Source organism: Tiliqua scincoides, chromosome 3, assembly GCF_035046505.1.
Source record: "Tiliqua scincoides isolate rTilSci1 chromosome 3, rTilSci1.hap2, whole genome shotgun sequence".
Lineage (NCBI taxonomy): Eukaryota > Metazoa > Chordata > Lepidosauria > Squamata > Scincidae > Tiliqua > Tiliqua scincoides.
Window position 1 is genome coordinate 88,173,341 of NC_089823.1, and position 19,890 is coordinate 88,193,230.

The following is a 19,890-nucleotide window of genomic DNA, read 5'->3' on the forward strand; positions in this document are numbered from 1 at the left end:
CTTGTATTAAAGGCATGTTTACTTAAATTAAAGCAATATTTTAAGCAAACTTGAGAGACATGAATAAGTTCAAATTAAAATCAAGGGATTTAAAAACCCTGAACCCCATTATATGAATTTCAGTGGCTTTTCATTGGGATCAAACACAACTCAAGGAAACGTACATGATTTTTGGCATTACCATGGATAACCTGCACCAATAAGCATTGGTTTGAGCCCCTGGATCATGTTAAAGGGTGATGTAAACCTAATTAGAATGTAAACCTAATTAGAATATTGTTAGCTTCCTTGCCTGAATGCTATATACCAATCTGTAACCCAGAGAAAACAGCAAACGCTCCATCATATAAGAACAGTTAATAAACATTTGTGACACCACAGCGTTCTGATGTACTTAGCAAAAGTCTCATATTTGAATATTTGTGTTGTTCAGGCAAATAGGTAAATAAAATCTTCTCTTTCTTTGATGTGAAAAGGTGACCTTTAGACTTCACGATGACACTGGCCATGTTCTTTACTTCCACATATTCACCATTCCTAAGAAGCATGAAAAACAGTTTTCTTCCCTGTTTCTTAGAGATAGAGGTATCCAACCCAGTACACCAAGTTAAACAGCAGAAATGATGTAGGGAAAAAGACCCTTGAATAGGAGTCTAGTTCTAAGATGTCTATGTGTATCCGTCCTTTCCGCCATGAGCCTGATTTACATTCTTCATAACAGCAGAAAAAGCTCTGACAGTCCTTCCCATCCAGACATTCATAGATACAATTGTCTTCAAATTCTTGCCAGTACATGGCATTATTCAGTGTGATGACTGTAGGAGGAGGTCTCATCTCCAATACAGAATAATTCTATAGAAAAAGGAAGGATAGCGATTGTACCCAATTAAAGTGACATCTGAGTTTCAGCATGCATACAGTGACCTATACATGGGGACAAATCAGCGTTCCTGGAACTACCACTTCTAACTGCAGGAGGAATATTGCAAGTTTGTAGGGTACCTCATCTAAAAACAAACAAACACCTGCATGTAGAAAAGGAGATTGTTGGAAGTTTTCTAGCCTAAATTTTTCATCTGTTTGTTTTGTGATGGCCTTCAGGCTTAAACTCTTCAAATAAATTTTTATATGGGTGTACATAGAACATTCAAATATATAATCCGTATGGTGCCAGGACTTCCTGCATGTACATATACGCGGATCCTGTACCTGCAAATCTAGTTCAATGCGGATCCCCCAACCCGCATTGAGCCAGACTTGTTCCCCGCCTGGATCCTCCCAAGTTCTCCAGGCCTCAGAATGCCTTAAAAGGCATAAAAACGTCACTTCCAGTTTCCCTTGGAAGCGTTTTTTTGCCTCAATGGGCCATTCTGAAGCCCGCAGAGGCGGCAGGTGGACATGCGCTGCCACTGCGGGCTTCAGTAAACCCTCTGGAGCACAGGTTTTAAATCCATTGACTATTTAGTTGGAGGGCAATTATCCTCCCACTATCAGTCTTTTAACTGAGGGTAAGGGTACACAGTCCATTTCCACTGTCCCACTGTTAACTTCCAGTTCAGAAGGGTGCAGGTATCGGCAAATGTCAGTGATTGTTGCAATACAATAGTAAAACTATTAGTAACTTCTCCCCCCCCCCCAATAAGAGAATTTCTGAGCATAACCAAAGCATATGCTTAAGAGCACAGCTCCAGTCCCCTTCAGAGGGCATAAAGGGCCAAAAATCACAGATTCATTTATCTGTGACTACCAGTATCCATGGGGGTCTGAGAACAGATCCCCCATGAATACTAAGACTCCCCCTGTATACACCAGGCATTACAGGCATCCCGTGGTACCCATGGAGGATACGTTCCTCCCCCTGTAAATACCAGAAACTGCTGATAAGGGGGAATCCTATCTCTGCAATTCCCCACACCTCTGAGCCCATTACCTTTGTTTATTTTCATTACATTTGCACAAAGCAATAATGTGTCTTGCTTTAACCAAATGTTATAAGCAGAGAGGTTAACCTTCTGCTTCCTGATAATCGTTGCTCTTAGTTTCCACTCTAGCCTGCAGGCTGCCTGCCTGCCTGCCTTGACACACTGCAGATACCCACCTATAAGTCGACCCCACAGATAAGCCAAGGGCAGGTTTTGAGCCAACAACCACTGAATTTTCTATGACCCTCAGATAAGTCGCGAGCACAGGTGGAAGGGAAGGGGAAAACATGCTTTTAGAGCAAAGACAGGCGCAGACCAGTTTGGGGATTTTCCACTAAACCTCAATGCGTAAACAAGAGTTGGGGGGCTCCAAATAGAGTAAGGGGAATGCAAACAGAGGCGGAGATTCATGTGGTATGCTAAAGCTGCTGAGATAAGTTGCTTGTCATATGTTAATCAAAGTTAAATCTGACGTGTATAGAAGCTAGAAGCCCTGAGTATTCGCCGCTGAGCCTTTGGGAGAGGTCTCGCTGAGACGCATTGCTAGCAATGGAAATAAACTTGCTCCTTCAACCTCCGTTGTGTCCATTTGGTCCTTGCCTTGACCTGCTACAATACCAATCTCTTAATATATTAATCCTCAGAAGCACTAAGGCAAAGTATTTTGGGACTGTAACCAGTTCCAAAGAAACAGTAAAAAATGAATAAAACTTATTTTTTTATAAAATATATTACATTAAGGTTTAGTAATAAGAAAACCAAACTAAATAGGCTTACTCACCATCATGTGTCCAAAACTGACATCAGGCAACTAAAAAAACACAAACAAGTTTTATGCTGTGTTCATTTTTGGTAATGAGTCAAAAAATTATTTTCAAAGGTTAAAAAAAAAAGTTTAAGATGTCTAATAGCAATACTATGCATGTCTACTTAGAAGTAACTCCCATAGTGGTAGGTAGGGCTGACTCCTAGGAAAGTGTATGTAAGATTGCAGCCCAACAGCCCAATCCTGTTCCCCCCCCTCCACTAATGCAGCAACACCAAAATGGCTATCGCTATAACCTGCGGGGGTGGGGCGGGCAATTGTGGAGGTTTTCTCTGGGTAAGGGAAAACATTTGTTCCCTTAACCCAGGGTGAGCCTCCATAGCATGGAGGGTTCTACTTGGACCTGAACTAGCAAATTTGCTGGCCCAGGTCTGCATGGGCCCATGCTGCGGGATTGAGTGTAGGAAGGAGACTGCTGCTGCTGCCGCCGAATCCACCCTCTTCCTGGAGCCAATCCACCTATCATCCACTCCCACTGTCTCCCTGTTCTTCCCTCCCTGCTCCCATTACCATCTCATTTTGCCCTTCCCTGCCCTGTTCAGCCCTTCCCTCAAGCCGTCCTGCCTCCCCCACCAACTTACCTGCCTTTGCAGTTCCAGGTGGATCTGCCAGCATGTGCGGGAAGGTTCTTGCCTTCCTGCTGGTGTTTTCCCAGGGCGTGCCTGAATAGTGCTTTTTACAACTGCCATAAGGCAATTGGCACTGACAGCTCATTCTGCCAGAGGAGCAGCCAGATCCATTCATTTTGCATCTAAGAGAATTGTTCAGGTTCATTCTATGGACAAGATTCAGCCAATGGAGTTGGATCATCCAAATGAGTTTAAATGATTTAAATCATTCAGGATTCAAATGAGAAACATGTACTTAAAATCAGCAGAGTCAAAAATGTTGAATCTCTAGTCTGTTTTATGACCTGGGAGCACTGCCCATGACTCTCTCCTGGTCTTAAATCATCTTGGAGGAAGGCATAATACACAGCAGTACTTCACAGGATGTATGTACTTCTGAGCTGCTCTTGAATCTTTAATATACTGATGTGTATGTTGCCTGAAGGCAATATGACATATTAACCCTTCCCCTATGAATTAAAAGGAACTTTTTTATATTTTTTTAAAAAAATGTTGATATAAAACAGAGGAAAGGGTTCTGTGGGAGCTGTAAAATTTTAATGTGGGAACTGCAAGCAGAAAATGGAGCCACTGTGCACACATTAGTTGAAGAATTACTACAATCCACCAAGCTATAAATACCTCCCTATCCTAATTGTTCTTCATAAGTACATCTCCAGAATTTTCAAGTGTCGGTACACTGCATTTTTATACTACAGAGGCTTAAAGCAGATGGATGCTTGTTGCAAAAACAAAGCAACACCTCCCACGAAGGATAATTGCCCATGAGGATTCCTGAAGAACCATAATAAGATTAAAGCAGCCAATCAGCTGCTGCATTTAACAACCCAATCCTATCCCCAGAGATGGGCAAGGAAGGGGGAGGGGGAGTAATGGGGCATTTCAGGGCAGGAACTGGGGACATGAAAGCGGAGGGAGGGGAGAGGATGGAACCTATGGCAGTCACATGTCCTGCATTCTAACCCCCCATTTTTCAGCCCACCCCACCCCCTGCTATATAGCTGGCAAAGGTTGGAAGAGGCCATTGGGGTCTTGTAGGCAATCGGATCGCCCTCCCCATCATACATCTCCATGGCACGCCTGCAGGTTACAGCATAGTGGGGGATAGGACTGGGCTGTTAGCTGCAGCAGCAGATTGACTGCTTTCATCTCCTTGTGGTTACTCAGGAATCTTCCTGAGTGAAGCCTCCTGCTACCACCAGAGGAGGTACATTGGTGTGCCTCCTCCAGTGACATGCATGTTGTTGCCAACCATTTGAGCTGGTGACCCTGTTGTGCATGTTGTCACAGTGTCAGCAGCGCTAATAGAGAGGGCCTTCTACTGATGAAATGCTTCCATAGGATGGGGTCCTAAACGGTGCAAGAGAGAAAATGTTTTTTCTAAACTCGTTCATAGGGAAAATATCTGCCCCCTATTACAGATCTTGATGGCAAGAGAATTTTTATTGGGTGTATGTCTATGGGGAGGCAGAACAGGAGGCAGATAGAAATCTAGAAGTGATGGAGGGCACTTTTTTGTATGGGGATGGAGAAAGTGAAATCCCAACAGAGACGGCACACACTGGGGAAGGGTCATGGCTCTGTGGCAGAGCACATATTTTACATTCAGAAGTTGCCAGATTCAGGTCCTGGCAACTCCAGGTAGGGCAGAGAAAAATTCCATTCTAAAACCCCAGCTGCTACCAACTTTCCAGCACCGGTGCAGCTGCAATGCAGCTCTAAAGTAAGGGAATAAATGTTCCCATATGTTAAGGCGGCCTCTGAGACTCACTCTTTCCTACATGATGCAGTGTATACCCCATTGGCATGGCTGCACTGGCACTGGAAAATTGACTAGGATTGGACCCTGAGGGCCCAATCCTATGGTTTGCACCACGCGTCCTCGGCGCAGACCACAGTCGCAAATGTGCCGTAAGGCAGGTTTGCAGGGCTTACTGTCGGGCTCCCGCTGGAGGTGGCTCAGCTCTGGCCGGCGCTGAGCCACTGCCTGGTGGGTGCCCACATTCTGCAGCTCGGGGGTGCCTGCCACCACCGAGCTGCAGAATGGCAAACGGGATGGGGATGGGGGTGTTCCGGGAAGGGGGGAGGCCAATGTGACACAGGGAGGGGGCAGGGAGGCCGGCGTGATGTGGGTGTGTGTGTGTGCCAGAGGCATGCATGGGGCAGTGGATCCTCAGTGCTTGTGAAGGCTGTGTGCCTTTACTTTACATTTACTTTACTTTACTTTACACATGAGTGCCTTTACTTTAGCGGCACCCAAAGGGCGCCGTTAAAGAGAGTAGCCCCATTGTGGGGCTGCCTCCCTTACCCAGGGGAAGGGGACGAACGTCCCCTACTCCTGAGGTGCCTCCCGTGGTAGCACGGGAGGCGCTGCAGTGGTAGCCCTTGTGGTGCTGCCGAGCGGGGGCACCCCGGGCAGCTCAGGATTGGGCTGCCCCTTAGGATTGGGCTGCCCGTTGGCAATACTGACTTAAGTGGACCACTAGTTTGCCTCAGTATCCTATGAAGTCATCGCAGAAGCGGTTATTGATTCAAGTCTTACCAAATTCTGATTCACATCATTATCCCTGAGACACTGGTAGGGTTTCATTGATTCCCATTTACCTGGAGCCCAATTATTTACCTAGATTTGCATGTCTGCGCTATGCAGTCTCATGTTATATATCATGTCCCTGATTTCCAGTGTTGTGCTTCTTGATGTGGCTACAATTCCATGCAGCCTCACCACCATACTTTTCATATACATCTCCTTGCATCAACCTTTGAAACCCTCCTACCGTGGAATGTCAACGCAGACGGCTTGTTCCCTGCTTTAAGTCTCGCCCCATCTTACCGACTTTTTCTTCTTTGTACAGTGAGGCTTCTTGCAGCTTGAGTAGTAGTTTAGGGTTGCATACTCCATCAGAGCAGCAAAGACAAATAAAAAGCACACAGTCACAAACAGATCCATGGCAGTGACGTAGGAAACCCGGGGTAAGGAGTTTCTTGCAATAGTGCTGAGAGTCGTCATAGTTAACACCGTGGTGATGCCTGTAGCAGAAAAATTTATTTTTGTGTTACTGAAGAGAAAAAAATGTAGATACATAATGGAACTGTGGCCAAATTATTCTCCCTTAATTTACCTTAATTGCGGTAAAAATGACTTTGAATTTTACAGTCTTCATAGTCTATTGAAAAAGACAGTGAATGATACATTGCAAATTGAATGCTGTATTCATATAATACGGAACTAAGTACCTACAAAAATAATTAGATTGGCGATAAAACTGCTGCATTTCCTCCTCGGTATTATGTAATATTGACTAACTTGGGAGCAGGGCACCAAATGCTCCAAGAAGCTATCCAATTCCTCTTCTTCCTGCTTTGGGATACTCTTTGGGAGTTGGGATGGCAGGAGAACGCAACAACTGCTTGTAAACTCACTTTGCAAGCAGCAGGGCCCTTCTGTATGATGAGATGAATTTCACCATCTTCTCCTGCTGGAGATTCTCCAGTCATTTGGGAGGCCTGGTAAAATTCTCCATCATATTGCAGGAAATCCACAGTGAAGCTACAAGTGGCTGACATATGGTAAATAGTTTTGTATATCCATGCAACTAGGGGGGAAAAAGTCAACCCACTTTAAAGTAGATCATCTCGTCTCTGTGCCATTCTTCTGTTCCAGAATGTGTTAGAAGTGGGGATGGGAATTAAAATGAGGGGGAAGTTACAGGCTCAGAAGACCACGAAAAGCAAAATGGGGCATCAAACTGGTAATCGAAAAACTGGCGATTTAAAATAATAAGAGAATAACTTACAGATAGAAAATTACAATCCTAGGATTAAAACGCTGTACCCAACAACTGGATATGACTCGATTTAAGTGGCTCCTTATCACTTGTGGGCTGGGGCAAAAATGGGTGGAATATGGCAGAACATGCATGGAGCCTGGAGCTCAGAGGAGAGGGTCAACAGCCAAAAATCTTTGTTCATCTGACTCTAGGATTTATTGGCTTCTGAGACAGAGATGTTGGCTATCCTCTCTCACTGCCTGCACCAGGGTGCTAGAGGCCCTGGGCAAAGCCCTGCACTGGGCTCCATGAAATGTTGGGTCTCTTGACCTTCAAGCTTACTGGCAATGGATGATGGGTATCAATTCCTCCTCCTGCTCTTCCCAATAACCAATTGGAGCCTCCCCTGAAGGCCCTGTGAAGATATAAATGGACACTCCCAAACAGGCTGCTAGGTGTAGTGTTAAGGGCCCAATCCTAACCAGCCCTACTCACCACCAGCGTTCCAGCCGGATTGCTGGTAGTGGGTGTCACAAAAGTGCTGTAAGGCACTTTTCCGCTGGTGGGAGATACCCAGTACCTGTAGAGAGGCCAGCGCCAGTTGGTGCTGGGCCTCAGTGTCGGAAGAACATGTCAATAGAGCACTGGGAGGTGAGTATTCCTGCTGGGCGGCGGGGAGGCTTTTCGGGGAGAGGGGGTGGCAAGGCAGGAAGGGGTGGAACTGGTAGCAAGGAGGGTAGAATGGGAGAACTGAATCTGGGAAGGGGATAGGAACAGAGGCAGAGGCTACCACCGAATCCTATCCCCGCCTCCTGAGCTGCGCAGACCTACACGGGCCCCTTTGGTGCTGTGCCAGATTAAGAACTGGTGCAGATCTGAGTAGACCCATCAGGGCCGCCTGTAGGGTCGGGCAGCTTCCCTGGCCCCACAGTATCAGTGGCATCCATTTTGGTGCCATTGTACTGCTGGGTGCCAGGGAAGGATAGGATTGGGCTGCCCATCACAGCTGATGTGCCATGGTTGCCAGAAAGCACAGAAGATTCAGAAATTAGCTTCAGCAAGTGAGCTCCTTGCTGGGCATGTGTCCTCAGCCAGTGCCTGAACTGATCAAGTGAGCCTAATCTGACCACTGAAGCCACTCCCGCCTACTATAACATGGTTTAATAATTTGGCTATGTAACTGTATGTAAGAAGCTATATATTTCTACCATACAGTTTGCTAGGATACTCACTGCCACATTCTGTGCCAGGTGTGAACAGGATAAGGTTTGCGAGTCATATCTGGATCACCAAGGCTTTTCGTCCAATATGTGATGCCTAGACCCTGTGAAGGGGTTACACACCCAGTGGATGGGCTGCTTGTTCCAGATGGGAGAAAAAAATTGAGCAGGATGGGGGGAGATATTCTGATGGAAAGCCTTGGCAGACTGGATATTGTCTACATCAGTGACAAAACCATTGTGTCTTGGACAACTCTGTCCCAGCCAAATGCATCCCGGTTATTGGCATCCCTGGACATTTGTGTCTTTTTTTCTTTTTCTTTTTTTTGCATCCCAGACATTTGTGTCCATATTTATTTATTTACTTGTTTAAAATGTACTTTCTCATTTTTAAAACAAAAAGGCAGGGTTCAGATTAGGGCTGGGATGAGAGGCTTAGCATATATAACATGGGGTTTGCTGCCCAGTTATAGTGGGACACAAATAACTGGGACCTCCCAAAAATAGATTAATGTTAATGTCTAGGGACACCAATGACGGGAATGCATTTGGCTGGGACACACTTGTTCAGGATGCAAATACCCTAACTGTCTGCATCTTCTGTTGTTTGATTCTTACACATGACAAAGACTGTAAGGTAGCAAATAGAGTAGAATTATACATTAATCAAGTGTTTTAAGAGTTCCATTTACAATGCTTAAATAAAACTATTTCACATCTCTGTTCTCCACTCACTATCTTCTTTCTGATTATGTTTATTATTTCACCATAAGTTGCATAGCATCCTAAGAGCTGTGTTAAAGGGGATAAAACCTTTTCTCCATTCAACTTAGAGCCAAGAGCACTAGCATTTTACTAATTAATTTCACTGAGTGAAATTTCCCCCTCATGTATCTCTTTTGAGGTTAATGGAGTTGCACCAAGGGACTACCAGATCCAATGAATCTCCCTATTCATCCTGACTAATTAACATTAATGATATAAAAACATGAGGATACTTCCAGCAGGTAGCCTTTAGCTGTGTTGTAAAAAAAATGTTCATAGCAATGGATTTGGAATTGAGTAATCTTTAGTAGTTCTATGGAGATAGTTTCCCCTTTCAAGCTTAAATAAATACAGCAACTGTTACCCTGCACATGCCTGATCTCGTCTGATTTTGGAAGCTAAGCAGGCTCAGGCTTGATTAGTACTTGGATGGGAGACCGCCTGGGAATACCGGGTGCTGTAGGCTTATACCATAGTCTTTCGAGACTGAAGGTTGCCAACCAACCAAATGCCAAACCATCAACAAACCAAAAGGGTGACTCTACTTTCAAAAAGGATGGGTCTACTTGAAAAGGTTTTCCTAAAATTAGCCATAAGGGAACAGGGGATGGTGCTTTAGTTGACCTTTAAAGATGTGATTCATCTCTATATGTGGCCTTCCAATCATCTAGCATGTTTGATTTTGAAATGTACTTGTAGAAATGTTCTTGGTCAATAATTAATTAGGGGGTTTGGCTCCCCACAAACAGAATTCTAAGCTGGGTCATCATAACTCCTGTTTTACAAATGGGGAAGTGAGGCTGAGATATAGTAATGTGCCCAAAGACACACACAGTGAGTCCTGGCAAAAACCAAACTTGAATCCATCACCCAGTTCAAAATCCAGCATACTCACCATTGGATCACACTGTGTCTCAACTAACAGTGTTTATTTACCAGCACTTGTTTCACTTAAGAATAACTAGAAGTGAATCAAGTGCTGGTAAATAAACACAGTTAATTGAGAGACACTTAAGAAAAGTGTGAGATTACCAAAACACTATTTTCAACATAAAATACATAAAATAAAGGATTTTCAACATAAGGGAATGCTCTGTTGTATGCATTGTCTAAAACACGACACCCGTTCTATTTATGTAAAGCATGGAAATGCACATTCCTGGCCTGTTAGGACATTATTCCTCCCACCTTGGGATAGCTCTTTGGGAGAAGTTGAGAGTGGGCCATTAATTTGTACCTATTCATATCTCTCCTACTTAATATTGTCCCATTCGTCTCTCAGTCCCCTTGGAGCACAGAGAGGTGAATGACCAAACTTCCCACAGTCAAGGAAAATTGCTATTTCCTATTAGGCCATATTTTCCCCTGCATTGAAGGACACATGGGAAGGAAGAGGTAAACTTCTCACTCTTTTCCAACCCCTCCCCTTACTATAGTGAGAAATGAAGAATCCAATGGGAAATTCCAAGATTATTTAAATTCAAGGTTTCCCATTTGTTCATTCTCAACTTCTTGCAATGAGAGACAGGACAAGGGGACAGGCAACAAGGAGCACATGAGCCTAAGGCCCACTCAGTCCTTTTTCAGGGGCAATCTCAACGCACAGGGGATCCTGTTCCAACAATCTGAATGTGATGCTGGAATGTGGGACAAGAAAGATAATCTTTTATGAATGAGCTTCATTTCAGGACCTAATCAATAAGATGATATAGCAGAATGTGCTTTTGGAAACAGACACCTTGCCCTGCCCACAAATCTGCTGGATGTCAGTAGTCAGTAGGTACCAATCACCTTCAGGCCTCTTGGAAACTTTCTGCATGGATGTTTATTAACCTTCTAATTTCCCATTGGCCAGCAGGGCATGCAAACATTCAAAAGATAATACCATGTTGTGATTAAAGTTCCAACCTCTGCCTCCTATAATCAGATTGGAAACAGAGGTGTGCAGTGATAAGAGAGTTTGCTTCTGAAAAGCCAGAGCCCCAGGTTTTTGCTGGTTGCTTAAAGCCACTTGACATTTACTCCTGCTTTGTTCTTTGATAAAAGTCAAGTATTGTGAAAATATCACTCAAGAGTCTGCTCTGTCATTTCAAAGCATGTCTGGTAAAGTTATCCACAGCTGTGCCTAATCATTCCTTGACTCTGCCTGGTTCCGTTCTTGTCTCTATGCCTATTATAAAAATGTGCAGGGACGGGAAGTTTGAGCAATGCTTAGGGACATGGTTCTCGGTGAGCGTAAACCCACCTCTCCCCCCCCCCCGTTTCCACCTACTTTCATAATGCCAATAATGGAAACAGCATAGGATTAAAACTTGTCCCTCAGGACTGTTAGACTGCATAGGGAAACTCTTTGAGAAAAGGTTACAGCTCCTTCCCTTTTCCTTTTCTACCCACAGAACATGCTTCATTCAGTGTTGGTTGTTCTAATGCATATGTTCGGAGTCTGGGTTAGAATTAGGGCTTGATCCTCCACTCTTTAAGCCATTTCTGCCCAATGTTGCACAACAGGGACTAAATATGTACACCTGTGGACTGGGCAAAAATATGTCCTGTGTCATTAGTTGCAGAAACAATACTTTGAATGCTTCCTCCATACAATCTGGTCCCCTCCCATCTCCTTTTGCCATTTATAGGTTTACATTTCCCATTGGGGATGTAGCCACAGGGAAGCAGCAATCTGCCCCTTGAGCAGCAAACAACAAACTGTGTGGAAAACATTTTGATTTATGCTTATGTGGGAGATGAGTGTTCTGTGAAAGAAATGTGCTTCCACACAATTGTTTAGCCATCCACAGTTCATGGCTGAGCATTCACTGCAGACAGAACCTGCATAGGAGTCAGGGCCAAGAGATGCTGTGAAAAAGAGGAAGGCTGCCCTTAGAATTATCATCCTGTGTAACTTGCTTGCTATTTTCACAGTCCCTTGAGCTGCTGACAGTACTGGAGATGAAATTGCAGGTAAAGCAAAGGACCTTTTCCCCCCCTCAATCAGATCTGTGATATGAACAGCTGCTTTCAAAAGACACAGCACAGTACAAGCCTACTCAAATCCATCAGATTATCAGAGGCTGCCCTCAGTTCCCCTCACTAACTGAAGATAGGTGGGTGCTGACAGTGGAAAGTGATTTCTCCACTGGGGTGTCCTGCACAAGGAATTCCTTCTCCAGAGAAGCTTATCTGACATCAGACAATTTTTTCAGCACCAGCTAAAGAAGTCGCCCAGGCATAACACTGTGTTTTATAACTGGTCGGGTGTGTTTTCCTGGCTTCAGCTGGATTATCTAGATTGACTGATTTTGCTGCTAATTGACTACTGCTCCTATGATTTTTATCCGATTCTATATGGTATTTTATTATGTTGTACTTACTGTCTCAGATGCGGGAAACTTTTGTGTCTGATTTTTTTTTTTTAAATCCTAAGACATGTTTTAAATTTCCTTTCTTTAAAAAGTATGTTTAAAATGTGCTCTTTCTTTTGTTTACCTTGCCTCCTCACTACCAAGGCCTGCCCCTCACTGAGTACATTCCCATCTCTGACTTGTCATGATTGTGAGTGATGCTCCCTGTCAAAGTACTGGCTCAAACCAGTAAGAAGTGAGCTACACACTACAGTGGAAAGATCTAGCAGTGATGGTCTAGCAGTCCCAAGGATGTGTTATGCTGGTGGAATGAATGTTCTGTTGGCATAATGTGCTTTGCGGCTGTCACAAATATGACTCCGCTGGAAAGCACAGCCTGGCTGCCACCAGAAGCAGTGAGTGACTGGATCGGTGCAATGACAGACGCTAGATTGCCACTACCTGGGGTAAGGCAGTGCAAGGGTTGAAAAGAAGGCGGGGGCGGAATGGGGTGGCTGGTATGGGGGAGCAACAGGGCTGGGGAGGAAGACAGATTGGGCCCAAGAAGGGGGAAGGTTTGACAACAGCATCCAACAAATCCTGACCCCTTTCCCAGGCCTGATCTGCCTGGGTCAATGTGGACTTGCTCCAGTGATATTGCTGGTGTAGGTTAGAGTTCACCCACTGGACCTGCAGGGGCTTACCCCAAGGCAAAGAAAACAAATATTTCCTTACCCCAAGGAGGCGTCCCAAGGCGGAAACTCACCCATGGGATTCAGCAGATGTCATGTTGGTGCCATTGCATTACTGCGTGCAGAGTTGCGGTTGATTGGGCAGTGAGTTAGCTACACTCTCTTTCTTTTACTGTTCCTGCAACTTCCTTTTAAAAAAGTATATTTAAAACTTGCTCTGTGTGTCTAACTGTGAAGTGTCATTCATACTGAGACACTGGTAAGAATTACCCGAGGACCTCTGAAAAACCATTACTGGTACCCAAGGATGTGCGATGGGTGGGGAGGCAGGCGAGGCAGAGCCACCCCAATTGAGTCCTTTAGAAAGTGCCACTGCCATGTGAAGTGTGAAAGCACTCACAACCTAAGTGCATGTGGGTTGTGAGTGCTTGCACACCCCACATGGTGGCAGTGCTTTCCAAAGGACTCTGATGGGGAGGCTCTGCCTCACCCGCCTCTCCACATTCTGCTGATACCCTTCCAGGTGGTGGTGGAGGTTGGATCCAATTCACTGATCAAGTCAAACCATACCTCACAGGCTGTTTGATTTCTATGATCAAGTTTGTCATTAAGACTGCAAATAGTTGGTAAGTAGGGGTTGCCCAAATGCTTATGTAAGTGATACTCTAAATACTTGGCACATGCTTGCTTGCTTGCTGATTGATTGATTGTAATGTATACCCTGCCCCCAACCCCAGAACAGGCAGCCCAGGAAGGCTTACAACATGCATTATGGCCTAATCTTACCTGGGTCTGCAGATGGAATAGGGGAAGGAGAGGTGGTCTCCAATGACACTGGTTTGTGCCCACTCCCTTTCTCTTACTTTCCTCAGACTTGCAGCAAAATAGCTGAGCAGATCCAAAGAAACCTGTTGAGGCAGCGGACACTTGCCCTGTGATAAGGGAACAGATGTTCCCTTACTTCAAGGAGGTGTCTGGTCTCCCTCCCCCACATGATACAGCGCCCATTCCACTGGTGTAATTGCAGGGGGGGGGGCGATTTGGCTAGGACTGGGCTGTAAGTCTTCAAAACACACCCTCCATTTCATGTTCAGCCCGTTTCTGACTGAAGACCAACCTGATGTCATACACAGTGGCATATATTTTCTCCTCCCCCGCCCGTTCTCTATTTTCTGCTTGTTTGTTAACATCCAGCCCGCAAAAGATTTCTGTAACCTGAATGCTTGCATACTACTTTCTGCTTTTCAGTTGTTCCAGTAAAGTATTGTTTGGTTATCCCTGTATAGTTGTGTAAGGGGGCAAAAGTAGTTCTCAAAGGGTGCAAAGTGAATGGTCCAGATTTTGCAAGAAAGAATAGGCACACAGTCAAATGGTGCAAGGTTCTCCTTCTCACCCATGTAACTATCCTGGGATTGACAGAAGGGGTGGCAACCAGGAGCTTGTCCATGTTTGCAGAATGCCTGTTGACTTTGTTAGCACAGCATGCATCAACCAGTCATGAACCAACTGTCCAATGGAACTTGGGAAGAATTTCAATATTACATGAGAATTTCGGCAGGATCCACATACCACATTCAAGATTTTGGTGAGATCTTACCTAGGGCTGTTCTTGCTGGAGTGGCATCTTTTTTAATCCAAAATGATACCCAGGATAAGACAACTGTTAATATACAGGGAATGTATGTTTGAATAGTGAAGTATCCCATTCTTCTACTTAATTCGAAGTATATAGTCATGACTATGTAATCACCTGCAACAATAAAAATGCAGATCATTTGATAACTAGCTTGCACCAGTGCATTCACAATTCAGTGTATTTGTAAGGAAGAAAGGGAACATTTTCATCATATGCAAACATGATAACAGTGCTGTCTCTAAAAACAAATTCCTTTGTATCAAATAAGTCCCACTCAAATGACAGGGTCGGAGGGTCAAATCTCCCACCTAGCAAGTGGCAAGGGGCTACACCTTTCATTTTTTACGACAAAAGTATCACAGTCACCTGAATTTGACACCAGATTTCCCTAAATCAGAACCTAACATTGGTCAAGTTACAGTTCTTCTGTCATTTTTCTAAAATATAATGCATATTATATAATATGCATATAGTCATCAAAAAGTATTTGGTATACATATACTGCCCTTAATATATACTGATGTATACAGGCAAAAGTATTTCCCTGATGCAACTATTCTTACCACCATCAGCCAGCCATTAGAGCAGATATATGAGTGTCAATCCTAGCATACGCTGGATGATGTGTAGAGCATGGTATCCGTATCCTATGGCAGACTGGGAACCCCTAAAGAGCCTAAGGTCTTGTTTAGGTAGCCTCCATTGGTCGAATGAGGACTAATGAGGAAAACAAATCTAACCTGCTAACTTCAAATAGTCATGCTGTGTAACAGTAAAATCTAATTGAATGGAATTGCGATGGAATAAGTGGTTTAAGGATTCAGCTTTGAACAATAAACTTAAGACACTGTTAGGAGAAGGCAATCATTGAGCAATTACATGAATACTGATTGTTGCAATCCAAAAGACACTTATCGGGAGTAAGCTCCATTGAACTCAATTGAACTTGCTTCTGAGTAGACAAGCATAGGATTGCACTGTAAGAACACTCAGAACCAATGCTTTGTGGCCCAATCCTATGTAAGATTGGGCTGGTGCAGACGGTGTTTTATGACATCAGAACAGAATTCTGCTGTTGCAAAATGATTGTTGATGGCATGCAATGTGCCAGTGGCAGCCATTTTGCAAATGCTGCTGCAAGAGGTGGCGGCACTGAAGGTCAGCTGCCAGAAGCTGCTGCCTCTGCCAGACTTGGGGAGGGAGAGAGGCAGGGAGTGGATGGAATGAGGCGGAGGAACAGGGCGGAGATGGGGCAGGAGGAAAGCTGGATTGAGGTAGGAAGAGGGAAGTACCATGGCAATGGCACCACCTATACCCTTCCTGACCTCAATCTGCCTTTCCTGATTCACTCCAAATTGTGCCAGCTGTATAGCTGGCAAAGGTCCAAGTAGACCCAGCGAAGTGGCAAGGGCTTACCCCAAAGCAAAGAAACAAAAGACCTCTAGGCCTTTGTAGGCTGAAATTCCCCCATGGGATGCAGTGTATGCCACATTGGTGCAGTTGCATTGCCATGTGGGGAATAAAGTAGGATTCAGCTGTTTCAGTTGTAAGTTTCTAACATTTGAAAGCATGTGAACAAAAGCTTGTTAAGGAATGTGCATTTTATCCATGCCTACTTAATATGCAGATCAGTTTACCAATCGAGAGGAGTTGTCTTGCTCTGGGATGCTGGCTGGTGACTCCTCTTTCTTAAATTATGAAGTCAATCTTGTCCTGCTTGGGATGAGCTGAGAAATTTGGTTGCCATCAGGGTACTACTGCCCAATGGGGAGTGACCATTGTGTTTGTCTCCCTCAGGGTGGGTGCCACACTAAAGAGGATGAGGAGTCAGGAATCACTGACTAACTACACACAAAAGGGGGGGAATCAGGAATCACTGAAGGATTTGAATTTAATTTGGCCCATTCCTACCAATGCGCTGTACTTTTTTCATGTTATTTATTGGGGGGGAGGGAATGCCAGGGCAATAAGAGAAGTAGTTGTTGCAATACACACAATAAGAGAAGGCAAATAATGTGGCACAGCAACTTTTCACACAAAAGGCATGACAGAACTAGCTCATTTGGCAAATAAAAAAGGTCACAAAAAGAGAGATGCAACAATAGCTTGAAATGCGGATTTTTTTTTTTTTGCTTGGATTTCTGTTATTTGAATAATTTATTTTTGTCCTCCCTTATTTCTTCCCATGTTTCCTCATCACCATCTTTTAAGAACTTTTTTGGACTGACTATTTATTGCTCTACGCACATATAACACAGAGAAATGACAGAGCTTTTTACTAAACACTTCTACGGGCCTACAAAAAGTGAACCTTGTCTTGAAGTATTCATTCAGAGCTTAGAAGAACCTTATAAATAAAATTAAGCAAGTCCTTAATAAGATTGCCTTATTCAAAGAGATGCTAATTATATGGATGAGGGCTTTTGCAGTATTTGGATGGACTGTATCAAGGCAGAGACAAGTATTTGGCAAATAAAGAGCGAATAGAGAGAGAAATGAATAATATAATTGGAAAACAAGTAGATTCTAGAAGAATTTCAACAAAGTTTTTAGAGTTTAGGGGTACTGAGGCAGTAATAATGAGAAACTGGAGGAAAAGTGAGGCACATTCTTTGCCCAGTTTCAAGGGTAGGAAAAAAGTCTCCTGGGTGCTGCTGCTTCTTTTTGCTATTCAGAGACGGACATACTAACCATGTGAACCCAAACACTTTAAAGAAGCAGCTGGAATGAGGACCAACATGTGGGGCAGCAATCGTGTAGCTAGAGGGGGGCAAAATGGTAAGTACTGCAAGCACCACAACATGTTGTGTAAACAGCACCCCCCCCCCCCAGTTGCTATCGTAGCCATTTTGGGCAGCAACGGCAATGCACAATGCTGTTTGGTTCAGTGAGAGACTGCGTATTGCTGTCACTGCCTGGAATGGCTTCAACAGTGAGTGGGATGAACCACTTGCACAGCACATTGCGGTGCCTTCAATATTTTCCGTTTTGCCCCCTCTAGCTACACTACTGGGGGGATGGTTTACACAGGATGCATCCAACCAAGAACAGATTAGGAGCCCTGTGGAAGCCTATTGGTGGTGGCTCTGGAAGCAAAGAAATCCTCCATCATCAAGGTTACCAGGCTGAATGCGTTCAAACACCTGTCGTTTCTGAGGAAGGACCTGGTAATATTGCAAGACTGCCAATCTTTGGAACGCTGGCAACAATTTGGTTCTCGGGTAGAGCCAAGTGTTGGCTTTTAAGTGACCTGAGATGAACTGCTGCCACCTGTACACCTGGCAAGGAATAAAAATCTGGCAGTCTCATACTTCACTGGTAGATTGGCACAATCACAATGCAGCCATGGAAAAAAGTTAAACTCTCCCTTCTCTTACCCTTGCTGAAGTCCTGATGTAGGCCACCTATGACTGCTTATTAACAATAACAAAAACCAAGGATACAAGGGCCAAACTAGTATGTATTTTGACTCTTATTTATCCAATGAGTGGGTGCCTTATTTTCTGTTGTATTGTCTATTTCAGTGGTTCCCAAACTTTTAGCATTGGGACCCACCTCAAAAAAAGTTCATTTTACCAGCCGCTCAAGCTTCCGTGGTTATAATGGTGATTGGGCAGCAGTGCTTGCAGGAAGCATCAAAAATCTGCGACCCCCCAAATTTTTTTTTTGCGACCCACCAAAAATTGGTCATGACCCATTGGTGAGCCATAAACCTGCAGTTTGGAAATAGCTGGTCTCTTTCACAAACCTATTTGAATAAATCTGAAGTTAACCATTTTCACATGAAGTACATCCCTCTTGCACTGGAGTTCTGGATGGTCCAGACAAAGCCTCAAACTGAAAAAAAAAACTTTCAGTAGAGCAAAGTAGTATGCAGACTGCACTTGAAAGTTTATGTTTCAGTTGTTATCATCAGTATCGGTGTGGTTTTTCTTCTATAGTGTGTAATTAGAGATCGGCCATCCTGAAGCCCAGACCCAAGAATGCCCCAAGAAATTGGTACATATTTTGAGACACTGCTTTGAAACAAAGAAAGGCTGTAAGGAATAAATCAAAAGACTTTTATTTACTTTGGCTGGCAGTCCAACGGATGCACTGTGTTTCAGCAAAGGTTTTAGAAAAGAATAAAATGGATTGCACAACCACAGCTCTTGAAGTAGCTGTCTGCTGACGAATCTAAGCCCTTGTGAGCATGTAACATCTGTTATAGAGCATCTTCATTGGATTGCACCCCATTTCCATGTGCAGTCCAAAAGTCTAGACCTCTAAAACCATGAATAGTTTAAGTCTGGACAACCTTATTGGAGTTCCCCCTTGTCAGTTAAGTTCTATTTTGGCTACCATCAATTGTGGATAATAGGCTGATGAACCTAATAGGTAACAGGGTATTTTTGTGTGGTGCCTCTATTCTTTGAAACTCTCTGTCACCAGATGTCTGACCAGGCATAGTCTTTCTTCTCTTTTTGGTGGGTGAGTGGAAAACAATACCTTTTCCAGTTTACCTTCAGCAATTATATTAAGCACATTATTTTTGCTCTGGCATTTGCCTAATAATGTCTAGATTTCTTTTAGGTGCTATCTTTGGGAGCTGTCATGACTGAAAGGCGGCTGATAAATACAGGAAACATGTTTTGTGAGTGCTAACAGTGGCCGTTGTGGGGTGATATAAGAAACAGATTCTAAAAAAAGAGATCCAGATGAGGACAGTATTTCATTGCCAGCAAACAACAAAACTGAGACAAGAAGAAGAGCTTGAAGTGGCAATTGCATTTGAGGCTATTTTCCTTGCTTCTCTCATTTCCTTTTACAAGCACATTCTCCTTCTGTTCAGCCTCTCTAACGTAACTGCTTATTTCATTCCCTTTATACAATGGACTGCAATTTCGATGCCTGCAGCCTTCTGTTCTTGTGGCTGCTTCCCACTTAGCTTGAGTTCAGACTCCTTGAAAAAGGTATCTCATCTTTTTATGGCTTCAGCAAAAGGGTGTAAATACACATTTGAGACAAAGACATCTTAGAAAAGGCCTCCCAAAGAACTAAGAGTGTAGAGAATTATCATTAAGTATAGATCTACCATGTTGGATGAAATTCT

At 43.9% G+C, this 19,890-nt stretch overlaps 1 protein-coding gene across 1 annotated transcript in view; it reads right to left on the reverse strand.

Annotated features, from left to right (window-relative positions):
• Nucleotides 1-573: 573 nt before the first annotated feature.
• Nucleotides 574-19,890, reverse strand: part of GABRG3 (gamma-aminobutyric acid type A receptor subunit gamma3) — a 361,218-nt gene continuing 341,901 nt past the window's right edge. The window contains exons 7-10 of the mRNA XM_066619477.1: nt 14,760-14,912; nt 6,211-6,407; nt 2,704-2,733; nt 574-852 (exon numbers count right to left, since the gene is read on the reverse strand). Coding sequence (XP_066475574.1) covers nt 574-852; nt 2,704-2,733; nt 6,211-6,407; nt 14,760-14,912 — 659 coding nt within the window. The remainder of the gene's footprint in view (nt 853-2,703; nt 2,734-6,210; nt 6,408-14,759; nt 14,913-19,890) is intronic.